The sequence below is a fragment of the Musca domestica genome, unplaced genomic scaffold, assembly GCF_030504385.1.
Source record: "Musca domestica strain aabys unplaced genomic scaffold, Musca_domestica.polishedcontigs.V.1.1 15, whole genome shotgun sequence".
Classification (NCBI taxonomy): domain Eukaryota; kingdom Metazoa; phylum Arthropoda; class Insecta; order Diptera; family Muscidae; genus Musca; species Musca domestica.
Window position 1 is genome coordinate 9,898,128 of NW_026712207.1, and position 17,079 is coordinate 9,915,206.

At 36.8% G+C, this 17,079-nt stretch overlaps 1 protein-coding gene across 1 annotated transcript; it reads right to left on the bottom strand.

Annotated features, from left to right (window-relative positions):
* Positions 1–1,413: 1,413 nt before the first annotated feature.
* LOC101900470 (cold shock domain-containing protein E1) lies at positions 1,414–16,869 on the bottom strand. The gene is made up of 12 exons (XM_005177625.4): positions 15,659–16,869; positions 9,833–10,275; positions 9,584–9,763; positions 9,294–9,505; positions 9,018–9,225; positions 8,741–8,950; positions 8,440–8,673; positions 6,530–6,683; positions 6,295–6,464; positions 5,115–6,221; positions 4,878–5,052; positions 1,414–2,009 (listed from the first exon to the last, which is right to left on the bottom strand). Exons 1-12 carry the CDS (start codon positions 15,690–15,692, stop codon positions 1,993–1,995), a joined length of 3,144 nt encoding a protein of 1,047 aa, XP_005177682.2. The 5' UTR covers positions 15,693–16,869; the 3' UTR covers positions 1,414–1,992.
* Between the last annotated feature and the right edge of the window lie 210 nt (positions 16,870–17,079).

A 17,079-nucleotide genomic window follows, 5' to 3' on the forward strand; every position in this document is an offset into this window, starting at 1 on the left:
GAGTGAATTTCGGGACATAAGTTTCCATTTCGTGGAACTCGGCTCCGTTATATATTTTTTTTAAAATAATACTTCTCGAAGTGATATCATGCACTCTATAGCAGCGATATTGGGTATAAAATATAAAAATGTCTCTGTCAAATTTAGTGAAAATCGATTCAGACTTGGATATGCCTCCCATTTATTGGTGCCCTCTGAAACCAAATTATAACGGCTCTAAAGCCAAATGTTGATAGGTGCTATGATCTAATTCAAATAAATTATTTTGTTACGTGAGCTCTACTAAATATGCATAACGGGGTAGGGTATCATATAGTCGGTCCCACCCTACTTTTGACTTTTCCTTACAGTTTACGTTTTTTATCTAGTTTCGCTCTTAAATGTTTCCTTCAAATTTTTAAATTTGTTCTTCCTTTTAAATTTTAGAATTGCCTTTTTGGAAGGTTGTTTGGCCTCATATATCTGCTCTGCCGAACATGCCTTTGAGCTGAATGAATTCGCGAGTTGTTTTCCAGGAATTTTAAATCTCACACAATATCACTTAAGTACGTTCAAGACTATTATCTTGTTTTCATCATTGGAGATTTATTTTTGGCCTTTGAATCGACGACTCCTCAATTTCCTATATCTGCATTTTAATACTTTAATTAATACATTTCGCTGAATGTGAGGCAAATTTCTCTAAATCAAGAGTGGATCGATGAAAAAATGTTTAAGAGTTGTGTGCACTCTTTGTCACCGTTTTTATACCCCACACAAGCGTATATATGGTATTGAGCTTCTTGGTTTTTAACTCCTTTAACAAAATTGTATCCAAAAATCTATTTTCACTGAAAATAAAATATTTTTTTTTTTTGCTTCATTTTGATTATAAAAATTTTTAAATGGCCTGCAGTTGATTTTTGTAACGAAAATACACATCGGTCGTTGGTGTTGGAATAGAGCGTCAAAGGTTTGTCTTTGTCTTTTGAAGATAATTATAAAGCAAAAATAAATAGCATATGTATTTGTTTTCTTTTTTTTTTTTTTTTTTGTTACTTCTATGTATATAATTTTTTCTTTTTGTTTCTTCATGTATATAGTTTTTGTTGTTGTTGTTGTTATAATTCTCATATATAGTAAAATTGTATCGTATGGTATCATATCGATCGATGTTCATAAGTTTTGTTAATTTGTTTTTTCTTGTTTTTTTTTCTTAGTTATGTTGTATAGGTGTCTTGGAGAGGTTTGTGTATGTGTGAGTGAGTATGTGTGTGTGTGTGTGTGTGTTTGGTTGTATATGTTGTATATGTGGGGTTTTTGCATTTAAGAATAAAGATAATGGTTGTTGTTTCGTTACGATATTTCTGTTTTATTATTATTCTTTTTTTTCAATTTTTTTTGTATATGTATATGTGATTTTTTTTTTATATATTTTTTTTTTCTTTTGTTCTTGGTTTATTGTATTTTTGTTGAATTACGCATATATATTTTTGTTTTAATAAATACTCAAATTCTATTCATAATTATTTTTGTTTGTTTTGCATTATTTCTATTTTTGTTTTCTCTTCTCTTCATCTTCTGTTACTTTATAATCTTTTTTTGTTGCTTTTATTTTGTTTTTTTAACTTCATCTCATATTGGAAATAAGTGTGAGACACACAACAATTTCCATTTTTGTTCTTGTTTCCTCCGTATTTTCTGCTTCTTTCTTCTTTCCATCGTTTTGTCTTCTTTTTCTTAGTTATGTTGCTTTCTTTAAATAGTATATAATAATTGGATAGGATATATGATAAGATTCCTTTATTTTATACTTGTATTATGTTTAGCAGTGATTCATTTTGTTTTTCTTTTAATATTTATATATAGAGTATAGCAGTGTATTTTCTTGTTTTTTTTTTTTGTAATGATGGCTTAATATTTTTTTTTTTTTGTTGTTTTGTTTTAAATAAAAATTGTGGGGAACATGTCTTCAGTCGTTGAATCCTTCGATTTTGTTACGCGGTCAATAATTTATTCCAAGATTATGCCTGAAATTAAAACCAAAAATAAAAAAAGGATTTAAGGATTTAATGTAAAATATCAAAAGAATTCTTGTAAAGAACGCCATCTACAGGGTGAGATAAAACAAGTTAAAAAAACAGTAAGCTCGGCCGTGCCGAACTTTGAATACCCTCCACCATTTGGAACGAATTTGGAAATAAAATCTTTAAAAAATTCTGTTGAAATTTTAAAAATACCGAATATAGCAATTATATTGGTGTCTATACGACGTGGACCTACATGGGCATTGTATGCCATTAGCCATTACCATATTCAAATTCGAAACTTGAAATAAACGGTGAATAATGTAGCTAAAATCGTCAAAATATGGTATATACGGAGGTAGCGTTATATCAGAGCTGTGCGAAGACCTAAACTAGCATAGACAATTTTCTGCCATAGGCTGTAGCATCCATTACGAACTTCAAATACGCGTCTCAAACAATTTCTGTGGGTATTGTACCTAAACTCGTCAAAATACCGAATATAGGAAGGCACCGGTATGTGGGGTCTATACGAAGACCTGGACCTGCATAGACAATTTTCTGTCACAGACTGTAGTTCCCATTACGAGCTCTAAATAGGTAATTTGAAACAAATCCGGTGAATAATGACGCTAAAATCATCAAAATACCGACTTGCACAGACAATTTTCTGTCTTAGGCTGTAATATCCATTACGAACTTCAAATACAAAATCTTAAACAATTCCGGTTAATAATGTCGCTAGAATCATCAAAATACCGAATATAGGAAGGTACCGTTATATGGGGGCTTATACGAAAACGTGGACCTGCACAGATAATTTTGTCTTAGGCTGTAGTATCCATTTCGAACTTCAAATGCCAAATTTGAAACAATTCCGGTGAATGTCGCTAAAATCATCAAAATACCGAATATAGGGATGTACCGTTATATGAGGGCTATATGAAAACGTAGACCTGCCTACTGAAAAAATAAAAATGTCCAGCATTTAAATGTGAATAAATCTCGTCTTTGTGTCTCGTACCATCACTCGTTACTGATTACGTGATACTGGTAGCATAGCCCAACAAGTGGTCAAGGAAGTGGACGTAAGAAAACAGCAACATCAGCAGAAATGGTACGAAAAGTAAAGAAGCGACTTGATCGAAACCGGCGTCGCAATGGCCGAAAAAATGGCTCGTGAGCTGAACATATCGCAATTTCCCATTCGGCAAATATTGAAAAATGAGCTGGGGGTAAAGTCATTGAAATTCCAAAAAGGGCAACAACTTACACCGCAACCGAAAGAAAATAGACTCAAAAGAGATAAAGCCTGGCCGAAAGTGGTGAACTGCCGAATTAGGGATTTCTTCGTCTCCGATGAGAAAACATTCGTTGTCCAGCAGTTGGGAAACAAACAAAATGAGCGTGTTAAGCTAAGGTCAAAGAGGTCGTCCTGAAAATGTGTGTCGCTTGACCACCAGAACTCAAGCGCCGGCCATGGTGATGGTGTGGGCCACCATAACAGCCGATGGTCGCTCTACGCTCGTTTTAATCGACCGTGGCATCAGAGTTAATGCCGAAATAAAATGGAGGGTGTATTAAAGCCTTGGGCACGCCAACATTTTGGCCACAGACCTTGGACATTCCAACAGAACCACCACCAGAACTCAAGCGCCGGTCATGGTAATGGTGTGGGCCGCCATAACAACTGATGGTCTCCCTCCGCTCAAATTTATCGGCCGTGGTATCAGAATAAATACCGAATATTATCGCGAAAATATTCTGGAGGGTGTATTAAAGCCTTGGGCACGCAAACATTTTGGCCGCAGACCTTGGACATTCCCAAAGGACTCAGCACACGCCACCCAAGAATGGTTACAAAATTTGGTTGCTCGCTTCATTTCCAGCGCACAATGGCCACCAAAACCTCCCGGATACCAATCCGTTGGACTATTGTGTCAGGAGGATTTTGGAAAGCAAGGTTGGCACTAAAAAGTGTGTCGATCACCTCAAGCAAGCGCTTCGCCGGGAATGAGCCAAAATACCACAGAACAATATTAGAGAATATTAGTGACGGTTTCATTGGCCGTTTGAAGGCCATAATTTGTGCCAAAGATGACCAATTCGAACAAATCTAAACTTATTCTAAATTTCGATGCTATTTCCGACATTTTTTTTGCTTTAATTCAATAAAATTTATATAACAATTTTAAACATCACGGCGTTTGACTTTGCAGAATTTTTATCTCACCCTATATTTTAAAAATTATGTCGTTTGACTTTGTTGCAGTTTTTTTTTTTATCTCACCCTCTAGACATCAAGGTCTTCTATAGACAATAGAAGACCTCAAGGCCTTCTATAAGCAATATAAGACCTCAAGGTCTTCTATAGACAATAGGAGACCTCAAGGTCTTCTATAGACAATAGAGGACCTCAAGGTCTTCTATAGAAAATAGAAGACCTCAAGGTCTTCTATAGACCCCCAGGTCTTCTATAGACAATAGAAGACCCTCAGGCCTTCTATAGACAATAGAAGACCCTCAAGTCTTCTATAGACAATAGAAGACCCTAAGGTCTTCCATAGACGATAGAAGACCTCAAGGTCTTCCACAGAAAATAGAAGACCTCAAGGTCTTCCACAGAAAATAGAAGACCTCAAGGTCTTCTATAGACAATAGAAGACCTCCAGGTCTTCTATAGACAGTAGAAGACCTCAAGGCCTTCTATAAGCAATATAAGACCTGAAGGTCTTCTATAGCCAATAGGAGACCTCAAGGTCTTCAACCTTCTATAGACCATAGAAGACCTCATATTTGAAGCCAAAATATGCCGCTCCATTTATTCTGTGGCCAGACAAAAGTATTATATTTCAAACATGTTCAACTCACCTGGAATGCGTGGTAAACGTGCCTGTGGCAGAAAACCTTTTGGCTGGGGTCCTTTGGGTGCACGAATTACAATCAAACGGGGCAATGTGTCATCGGTCAACTTGAGACGCGAAATCAAACGATCTGGGCGATCGTTGATTTTCAAAACATTGCATGCCGACGATTTGCCATTGCGCTGTAAGGATAACAAATTTATTAATTAACGGAATTTCACACACAATCAAAAACAACACCCACCTGATTTGTAACCACAGAAAACTCCACTGTATCACCGGGATGTAAAGACACAGCATTGCCCTGTACCTCGGACATGTGGAAGAAAAGTTTTTTACCATCTTCTATTTCGTAGTTAAGGAAACCAAATTGGCCCTTAATCGAATCGACTGTGGCACGTTTCTTTTGGCGTACAGCGGTAATTTCGGCAGCGCGTCCAGCTTCATCGATCTTGAAGGTGACCAAATCGCCGGCTTGCAACAAGTCACGTTTGTTAACCAAACTGGTAATGCCGAATTCGTGTTGCGACAACACCTGGGTTCTGGTCTCATCCAACACCTCAATTAGCCCAGCGTATTCCTGTTGATCGGGATTAATGCAACGCAGTGGACGTGCAACGACACCATTATGAACTCCCTCCTTTACAGCCGGCTGTGGTATGGAGCCCTTGGCCAGGGTGCGTACATTTTCTGCGGGCAAGCAATTACCCGATACCGAAGTGTTGCCGTTCGGCGACAAGGTATACTCAACCTCTTGACCCAATTCCAACCAATTGGGATTGCCCACATAGTTACTGAAATGGAAGAACACCTCTTCGTCATGTGACAGTGTTTCGATGAAACCGAAATTCTCCTTGATAACGGCAATAAAACCCCTATAGACTGGCTGGCCGGTTTCGGTGCCAGCCATATTGTTATTCTCCATTTTGGTGTAATCTTCAATTTTGGGGGTTTGAAGCATCTGATGATTGTTGGTGGCCGCCATGGACAAATAACCATTTTGAGTGGGTATTATCATGCCACCGCCTCCTCCGCCAATGCCTGCCATGATTCCATTTGTGTGCTGGTTGATGATGGCTGGATCATTATTTTGATTTAGAATAAGATGTGGATGATGATGATGGTGTAGAGCTGCAACAGCGGCTGCTGGTGGTGCTGGTTGTTGTGGATTCGTTGTATTAGTTGCCAATTGTTGTTGCAATAATTGCGGATTTAATTGTGACGCCGGCTGTTGTTGCAGTGGCTGCTGTTGTTGTTGTTGCTGAATAACCCCCGCCGCTGTTTGCATGCCGGGTTGCAGTGTATGCAAATTTTGAACATTCACAGCAATCAATTCTTTATTTCTTTTTACCTGGACAGATGGAAGGAGAAAACTGCATTAGTTTCGAAACAAGGCAAATAACCTCTCAAAAACCCAAACCTACCAAGTATATATCAAAACGTACACGGTCTCCAATTCTAGGTGGTTTTTCGCAGTCTTTAAGGAAATACATAATAGTCTTTTTAAGTTCACCATGGTCATAGGTAATAACACCGCCTTCAACGCGGTCTTGAGATTTCACTGGACTCTTGGGAGCCTCACGGGTAACATAACCTAAAATTGAAGGGTTTCGCTTGAGATTTGCTTTTATGACTAACTAAATTCGTGCTATTCCTTACCCTCTATATTGTTAGCCACTAAAGTTTCAAATTGCACAGTACCGGGTGGTAAATGCTTAATGCGTATAGCATGTAAACGTGATGCATTGTAGGGAACACCTTGTTCCTGAACCACTGTAAATTCAACCTCATCGTTGACCATAATTTCGCGGCTCTAGGAAATATAATTTTCAATTAAAAAACAAGTAAAATAGTATCAGTCGGTTTTGCCGACAGCTGTATAGCCCCAGCCTTGAGTTGTGATTATTTAATTGTTGACTCTTTATGGGGGAGGTACCAGAAGAAATGGTCCGATTCCTACCATTTCTACAACAGATCTTGTGTTGGTGTAAAAATTGAGATGTACCAAGTCTGAATGGAATCGGATTTAAAATTTCGTGTTTTATGAGCTTCATGAATGTTCAAAATTTTGACTCTTTGTGGAGGAGGTACCAGAAGGAGTGGATCGATATATCCCATCTTCACCACAGACCTTGGGTTAATAAAAATATTGGGGTGTGTGTAATTTGAAGCAAACTGGTGGCTTATTTCGGATTTTATGATCGTTTTTGGTTATTCAAAACTTTGAGCCTTTGTGGGGGAGGTACCAAAAGGAATGGTCCGATCTCTACCACCTTTATAGCAGATCTTGTGATGTTGGAAATATTGAGATGTGCCAAGTTTGAATGGAATCGGATGTTAATTTCGTGTTCTATGAGCTTCCTGATTATTCAAAAATTTGACCCTTTGTGGGGGAGGTACCAGAAGGAGTGGACCGATTTATCCCATCTTCACACCAGACCTTGGGATAATAAAAATATTCTGATGTGTGTAATTTGAAGAGAACTGAATGCTTATTTCGAATTTTATGATCGTTTTGGTTATTCAAAACTTTGAGCCTTTGGGGGGAGGTACCAAAAAGAATGGTCCGATCTCTACCACCTTTATAGCAGATCCTGTGATGCTGGAAATATTGAGATGTACCAATTCTGAATGGAATCGAATGTTAATTTCGTGTTCTATGAGCTTCATGATTATTCAAAAATTTGACCCTTTGTGGGGGTAGCTACCAGAAGGAGTGGACCGATATATTCCATCTTCACACCATACCTTGTGTTAATAAAAATATTGCGATGTGTGTAATTTGAGGACAATCGGACACTTACACCACGTTTTATAAAATTTATAATTATTCAAAATATTGACCCTTTGTGGGGGAGGTACTTGATGGAGTGGACCGATATTGTCCATTTTCGAACCCGACCTAGCACTGATGCAAATATTAGGATTTGCAAAGTTGGAGCCAAATCGGATTATCCTTTCTCTTTCTGTGCAAGAAATTATTTTCTTTGAAAATATTGCCATTTTGTGTGGGAGCTACCAGAAGGAGTCGACCGATATTTTCCAATTTCGCACCTGACCTAGAACTGATACTAATATTGGGGTTTGTAAATTTTGCACAAAATGGGGATTAACCTTTCTTGCTTTAAAAGGAAAAATTGTGAAAATTTTGACATTTTGTGTGGGCGGTACCAGAAGGAGTGGACCGAAATTGCCCATTTCCGAACTTGATCTATGTTTAACAATAATATTGCGATGTACCAAGTTTGGATCAAATCGGATATTCCCTTCAAGAGTTATGGTGCGCACCAGCCAGACAGACATACGGACGGACATCGCTAGATCGCCTTCAAATGTCCTGAAATGGATTTGATCCAAAAAGATCTAGGGTCTAAAACCGTTATTTCGCAGTCGGAAGGACATCGCTAGATCGACTCTAAATGCCCTGAAACAAATTTGGTCCAAAGAGACGACCTAGGGTCTAAAATCGTTATTTCCATAAGGCAAGTTTTGGCCGTATCAAATGATATATAGCCTCCTTAGGCTGAGGATATAATAAACTGGTTATAGAATCAATTTTATAAACATACCGTGTCCAGAATTTCAGTATAATGGAAAAATATACGAACATTACGTTCGACACTTCGTATGAAACCAAATCCGTCTTTCAAGCCAGAAATAACACCCTGTTCACGCTTCTCGCCGGAAACCTTAAATGTTTCGTCCAACAGAGAAATGGATGTGGCGCGTTGCAATTGATCGCGACGATCGGTGGCCAATAGGAATTGTACCCAATCGCCATGGCGCAAAGTAAAATCACCCTTCTGAAAAACACAAACAAACATTTTAGTTAAAGCGATATTTGGAAACGAAGAGTCCTTTTTTAAATACCTGATCCTTGTCACCAAATGGTACTTCAACCTCAGAATAATCTGGAGCCCTGTAACGTATGCGACCCGGCAAGGGATCATTGGTTTGACGCGTAGGATTGTTGCGATCCAATGGCTTCAAAACTTGGCCCTTGTAAATGGTGGTGTCAACATCTTCAAAAATGACCGAGCCGGGTGGCAAGCGCGTTATGTTACAGGCAAATTCTCGACCCTATGAAATTTAAGAAAACTCATTTCAGATATTTTTGTATTTCAGCACAACATCAGGGATCACTTACGGTACGTGTCTGAATGGTAAATTCCACATCATCTCCTGGACGTAATTCAACATTACCTTCGGCTTCAGAGAAATGAAAGAAAATCTCCTTGACAACATCGGCACGTTCAATAAAGCCGAACGACTCCTTCATGGAACAAACAACGCCACGATACTTGACCGGTTGAGCTGGATTCTCCAAGCGAATGTGACAAGCACCCAAATTTCCTCTGCAAGAAATTTTATAACAATCATTAAGATCTTCCAAAATATGATCAAGAGTCCTTCTCCTTCCCACCTTTGGTTGGTAGCAATCTGAAAGCTAACTTTGTCACCAGCCCTCAAATTGACATTACCCTCAACATCGTCTTTGGTATAGGGCAAGAAAAAGCACTCTCCACGATTTTCATAACTGATGCGACCAGTTGTTTCGCTTGAATTCAAAATGTTGTTGTTATCGGTGCGTAATTCTGTGGTAACAGTTCCAGTGACACGCTCCTCCGAAAGAACCTTAAATGGGACGAAAAGAAAACAAAGACATGTTGAAGAACAAGCGTTGAAGGCAAAAGAAACCACTTAGCCACTTACCACTTCGGGTGCAATTTTAGAAACTTGACTAGCAATTGGTTTACCAGTACGACGATCATAGGTCATTTCAAATTCGACCGGATCACCGATTTTCAAATGGTCAATATTGCCACTGAATTGCGAAAAATGAAAGAATAGACGAGCCTGGCGCTCGCAACACTGTATAAAACCATACGAATGCTAAAGAAAAGAGATTCAAAATTATTTGCTATTGCTCTATATTTGGAGATTAAGATCCGCAATACCCACCAATAACTTCTCTATTATACCAGTCTCACGAGTTGTCTGACTTGGATCATTGGCAGCCGACGATGAAGAATTGGATTGGCCAAAACTGGAACTACCACCATTGCTCAAAACACTGTTCGATTGGAATACACCAACGGTGGCCGGATTTTGAATGATTTCGGGAACCTCATTGGCATCGAAAATGCCAATGGGTGGGTGTTGAGACAATGGCGGTGGTCCTGCCTGCGATTGATGATGATGTTGCTGCTGCTGCTGATGATGATTTTGCTGCTGCTGCTGTTGATGCGACTGATGATGTTGCGGTGGTGGTTGCGGAGTTTGAGGTGTACCCAAAGCAGTTTCCAAGGAAAATGTTCCGATTGGTGGGAAATTATTCGAAATATTCATATTACGCATGGCATTCATGTTCATCCATCCATCACAGGGAAGATTATCATAGATTTCTGAAAAGAAGCAGGTTAAATGGGAACACACTTTAGAAAATTTCAGCTACTAGAGATCATGGATGGAATACCTTAATTTTAAATTAGATATTTCAAAATTTTATATAAACAACTGTTGACAAAAAGACGCGCGTTAAAAAAAGACAAACACGAAAATTTTAGAATGTGTTCTTCTTCGAAACAAATAAAACAGAAAAGTGAGGCATTGAAGGGAAATTTGTTTTTCCAAAAATATAATTGACTTTGTTGACAAGGCACACTTGGTAAAATACCTTTATAAAGCTTCTACATCATAAGATCATAACTTCTAATATGGGAAATGCGAGGTTGAGAATTGTGTACCTAAAGTTATTGTTTTTACAAGTTTCCTAAGAATTAGAAATTTCAAATTGCAGTTGTCTCAGATGAAAACACGGTACATCGGAGGGTACCGCGTAGCTTCTCAAAGGTGCCCATACAAAAATATCTGGCAAGGAGTTTCCAATATATTTTACGAGTGAAATATTAAAGGTGTATGGGGGTACACAAGTCTACAAATCTGCATTCTTGATCAGAGTAAAATTTTAAGATGATTTAGCCCCGTCAGTCCATCTGTTGTAATCACGCTAGTGTCAAAACGAATAAAGATAGAAAACAGGTCTGCAGGCAGGTCAAGTTCAACGTTGGGCTATATCGGTCCACGTTATTGTATAGCCCCCATACAACCGTACCCCCCCACCCTCGGTATTTTGATGATTTTAGCCACATTTTTCACTGAAAAACAATTTCCAATGGAATTTTCTGAAAATCCACACAAGGAGTTCTTTCTGAATGCTTTACCCTCTCGAAAAGAATTGCTTATATAGATCCACGATATCGTGTGGCCCCTATACAACGGTACCCCCCGATATTCGGTATTTTTATGATTTTGTCTGAAAAACAACACAAGGAGTTCTTTCTGAGTACTTTATCCTCTATAAGAGAATTCTTTATATAGGTCCACGATATCGTATAGCCTCCATACAACAGTACCCCCCAATATTCGGTATTTCGATGATTTTAGCCACATTTTTCACTGAAATTGTCTGAAAATAAACAGAAGGAGTTCCCTTGGAAGAGAATTGTTTATATACCTTCACGACATCGTGTAGCACCTATAAAACCGTAACCCCCGATATTCGGTATTTTCATCATTATTTCCAATGGAATTGTCTGAAAATCTTCATAAGGAGTTCCTTTTGAGTACTTTACCTCCTGAAAGAGAATTCTCCTTATATGTTTACGATATCGTATATCCCCCATATAACGGTACCTCCCTATATTTTGACGATTTTAGCTACATTTTTCAATGGAATTGTTTAAAGATCCATACTAGAAGTTCTTTCCAAGCACTTTACGCACTGACATAATTCACCGGAATTGTTTCAAATTTCGTTCTGAATTCGTAATGGGTACTGTGTTTTCGTACAGCCTCCATATAATTGGGATGTACATATTCGGTATTTTGATGATTTTAACGACATTTTTCACCTGAATTGTTCCAATTTAATATTTAGAGTTCGTAATGGGAATTACAATTGGAAGTTGCAGGTCCAGGCCTTTGTATAGGCCCAATATATCAGTACATCCCTATATTCGGTATTTTGATGATTTTAGCTACACACAAAATTTTTTTTTTTAATTTCGTATTTGAATATTCTAAAAGCTTATGACAAAAGTTGCCAAGTCCACATCTTCGTATAGACCCCAATATAACGGCTATATTCGGTATTTTTAATATTTTAACAGAATTTTTTGCGATTTTTTTTAATTTCCAAATTCCGGCCGAACTTTGCTTTGCTTTGTTTCAGAACTGCAGGAATGCAAATCTGTTTTACCAGGATAACCGATTTTCCAGTGAGATCAGTAGAAAAATACAATTAAAGTTTTAAAATACATTTAAGTGGTTGGACCATAACGAAACGAAAACAATCTTCTACTATAAGGATTGCTATCCATTGCGAGTCCTAAATACCACATTTAAACCCCTGTAGAAAAATGTGGCTAGGATCATCAAAATACCGAATATAGGTGGATGTCGATATCGTTATATAGAAATCATGGACCAATAAGGACAATGGTTCGACACGGGTTGTAAGACCGTTTGGATAATGCTATTAAACTTTTCAAAAAAAAAAAACCGGTGGGTGAGGTCGTTATATGGGGGCCATACCAAAACGGGAAAGTCTATCGAAATTTTTTCTTCAATAATTGTCATCTACCAAGTCTTCTTAAATACCAAATTTGAAACAATTTCGTGGGTAAATGTGACTAGGATTATTTTATGTGCGCTAGAGAAAATTTTCAATGACTAGGATTATTTTATGTGAGCTAGAGAAATTTTTCAATGTTCTGCCACCAGAGCTAGAACTCATTATGAACCACAAATACCAATTTTTAGACAAATTCGTGGAAAAATGTGCAAAAAATCAATAATATACCCAAAAGCGGGAGGTACGTTATACAGAGGCCATACAAAAACGTGCAACCATAATACACACACCACACCTCGCCACCGGAGCTAGAACCCATCATGACCAACAAATAGCAATTTTTAGACAAATCCTTGGAATAATGTGGGAAAATTCATCATCAAAGTACCGAATATGGGGAGGTGCCGTTATATGGCGGCCGCCGGAGCTAGAACCCAAAGATCAAATTATGTGGAAGTGATTTCAAGTGGTTAGACGGATCGACTTAGGGTAATCGACATGGGATATACCATGAATATTTAGAGGTGTTACAAACGATATGACAATTTTAATATACCCTCCTTTCCAAGGTGGAGGGTATAAAAAGATTTATGCGTGTTGGGCCAAGCGATGAAAATAAAAATTTTCATCCAGCATTAAAAAGATCTATATAGGACTAATGCAAATGAATACTTGTTGGATAAAACTTCCCCAGCCACGCGTGTGTCAGGAAGAACCAGCACGATTTATAGGGGGCGACTCAACGCTATAAAAATGTAACTCTACAAAGGAATTCTATCAGGCAGCTCAAGAACGTCAACTGAATAGACAAGACAACTACATATAGGATGCTGCTTTCGTCTCAATTCTTATTGAGCACAAAGGAAGAATCTGATTAGCAGAGCTCATCCAAAATTAATCATACATTTAGGTCTACAAAGAATAACACTTCTCTTTACACAAATGCTCTATTTTATCAGTTTTGTGAATACCTTTTTCCAAAAAAGGATAGAGCATAACCGTTGTCTTCACCAGGATTTGGTGAACCAACCAATTTTAAAATGCAATAGTTTTATGCAACCCCGATCGCACCAGCGCTCAAGAATTTCAGTTGGCTTATTAAAACGGAACCTCTTTCATATCTAGGCACCTCGGCGATTAGTTGTCTTATTCCAGCAAAAGGCATGGGTCTACTTACAATTACTTCAATGTAACCAAAAACGATGGCGGCCAAAGACACCGAGCAAAGTAATTGTGGGGAAGGACGACACAATGCCAGACAAGCAATCAGGATGAACCTCACGTTCTTGGGAAATTTCGAAGGGAACTAGACTTTAAGTCACGCTTGCCCTGGGCCACCCACACTGAAGTTAGCATGGATCATAGAGCCCAGCTCGAAAAAAAGGAATTTTGAAGGAAATGAGATCATCTGATGAGGATCAGAAGTCAGCAAAAAAAGACTCTCCTCTATCAGGAGACGCCAATGGATCAAATATGAAATGGAAAAAATTAAGAATTCAAAGAATTGTCATAACAAGAAATACGTTAACGATACTCGTGCATTCTAGGAAGGATTATGTACACAGAGATGTACCAAAAAATCTTCGGATCTTCGGAAAGGAAAGCGTAAAATATCTATACATCAGTATGTGGAATGCTTCACAGTATTGCATTTTATGGCCTCCAGTGTTGTATGCGGGGTATATTAAGTTTGTCATTCTGTTGGTAACTCCTCGATGAATTTGCATTACCAAATTTTAAAACAGAAGATTAATAGTATAATCGGTTTTTGCCGACAGATGTATAGCCCCAGCCTTGAGTTATGATTATTCAAACTCTATGGGGGAGGTTCCGAAGCAGTTGGACAATATTTACCAATTCGTATCTGACCTAAGTCTAATATAAATATTACAACGTGCCAGATTCGGACTATATCGACTATTTCCTATACTTTATATGAAATATGGGCGAATTTTTGGAAAATGTGGAAATATGCGTGAGGTAACAGTTTGTAACGGACCAAAGTATTTTCATACTTCATCTAATACAGATAAAAATAATGGTATGGACAAAATGACAAGAAAATCAAACATGTATATCCAATTGAACACTATGTGGTGCGATACCAGAAGAAATGGTCCGAACTTTACCACCTTTATAACAGATCTAGTGTTGAGAAAAATATTGAGATATACCAAGTTTGAATGGACTCGGATGCTCATTTCACGTTTTATGAGCTTTATGGATATTCAAAATTTTTAGCCTTTGTGTGGAAGGTACCAGAAGGGGTGGACCGATATATCCCATCTTCACAGCAGATCTTGTGTTAGTAAAAGTGAAATCTGAAGAGAACCGGATGCTTACTTCGAATTTTTGATCGTTTTGGTTATTCAAAATTTTAACCCTTTGTGCGGGTGGTACCAGAAGGTAAAGTCCGATCTCTACCATCTTTATAACAGATCTTGTGTTAATGGGAATATTGAGATGTGCCAAGTCTGAATGGAATCGTATGTTATTTTCGTGTTTTGAGAACTTCATGGATATTCAAAATTTGGACCCTTTGTGTCGGATGTACTTGATAGAGTGCACCGATATTGTCCATTTTCGCACCTGAGGTAGCATTGATGGTAATAATAGGATTTGCAAAGTTGGAGCAAAATCAGATTATCCTTTCTCTTTCTGTGCAGCAATTTATTATTATTATTATTACTTTTTTTTGAAAAAGTTGCCATTTAGTGTGGGAGGTACTGGAAGGAGTGGGCCGATAATGCCCATCTCCGAACTCGATCTAAGTTTGACAATAATTTGACGATGTACCAAGTTTGGATCAAATCGGATACTCCCTTCGAGAGTTATTGTGTGCGCACCAGCCAGACAGACAGAGGGACGGACATCGCTAGATCGACACCAAATGTCCTGAAACGGAGTTGGTCCAAAGAGACCAAGAATCTAAAACCATTATTTCCATGCGGCACGTTTTGGCCGTATCAAATGATATTTACCCTCTCTAGCCATATGACTGAGGGTATAAAAATACGTGTGAAAGCTTAATAAATTATCAAAATTTCAGATATGGAGAGGTCTATGCGAAATTTTGGACCGTAAAAATAAGTATAATAAATAATATGTAAAGAATACTTATAATAAAAATAATTTGAAGTAATAAAACTTACCTTCACCACGATATCCTTTTGATTGAGTATTCATTGTGACCAGTTTTAAAAAAATGATTTGAAAAAAAATAACACTGAACGAAGAATACTATGCAGAGCGGTGGTGTGAAAACCAAAAGATGAAAGAAAACTAATGGTATGGTCAGAGGGCCGCGGATCGCAATTTGAGCGGTTTTTTGTGTGCAAGGGAGGTGGGGGTTGGGGTTTGTTTTGGGCAGGGTATTATGTGAACAAAATGATACAAAATTGGTTTCTTCTAAGTTGTTGAATTCAATTCTGGGCTTGATGCGTTTTTTTTTCTTTTCTTAATTGAGAGGCACTGATTTGTTGTTTTTTTTTTTTTTTAATTTTTGTAAATTACTTTTTTTGTTGTTGTTCTTGTTGAGGAAGTAACACGACGGGGGAGAAATGCACGATTTATTTTTTAATGTTTTCTTTTTTTATTAATTTAATGTTTTTTTTTTAATTTTTAACTTTGTTTATTGCTTGTTAAAGGGTTGTGGTTTTGGATTGTGTGTTTTTTTTTAGATTTTGATTAATTTTTGAAATTAATACACAGATTATTTATTTAAAAAAAATCTTTGGGATCAGATGCAAGTTTTAAAAATACTTGAAAAATTTGAGAATTTGAGAAGTATTGTTTGTTTGTTTGCGTTTTTTTTTTAAATATTAGATTTCATATTTTTGTTTTTTTTTTTTTAGTAGTATTTTTTGGCGTGGTCCTGTGTTTAAAACAAACACTTAAGGAGTTGTTGTTGTATGTTTTTTTATGTTTCCATTATTATTACTTTTTTATTTTATTTTTATAACTATAAGAACTTGTTTTGTTTTTTTGAATACAATTATATACGTTTTGAATAATTTTTTTTATAAAGTCTTTTATTACCTTAAGACTTTTGGTTTTTTTTTGCTTTTTAAATCTATATAAGATGCTGGTATTGGTTTTTTTTATATTTTGTTTTTCTTATAAGCTTATAACTTATAGTTTTAATATAGATTTTTGTGTTTTTTTTTTTAAATTTATTTTTTGTTTTTATTTTCCTTATTACAATTATTTGGATTTTTTTTGTTTTTGTTTTAATATATAATATATACTATAGTATATGTATCGAAGTCCTTTAAGATATCACGAATTTGTTTCAATGTTTCATTATCTTTTTTTAAGTTTTTCTTGTTTTTTTTTTTTTTTTTTTTGTTTTGCTCCTTATAAGACTATGTTTTTTAATCGTTTTTTTAGACTAAATTTATTTTTTTGTTGCAGTTTATTTTTGTATTTGTTGTTGTTTTTTTATCTTTAATATAAATTTAGCTTCATTTGTGTAGTTTTGTTGTTGTATTTTTGTTTTTTAATATTATTAATAAGAGGATTTTGTTGTTGGTTTAAATTTGCATTTCTAAAGATTCCTTTAATTAATAAGTTT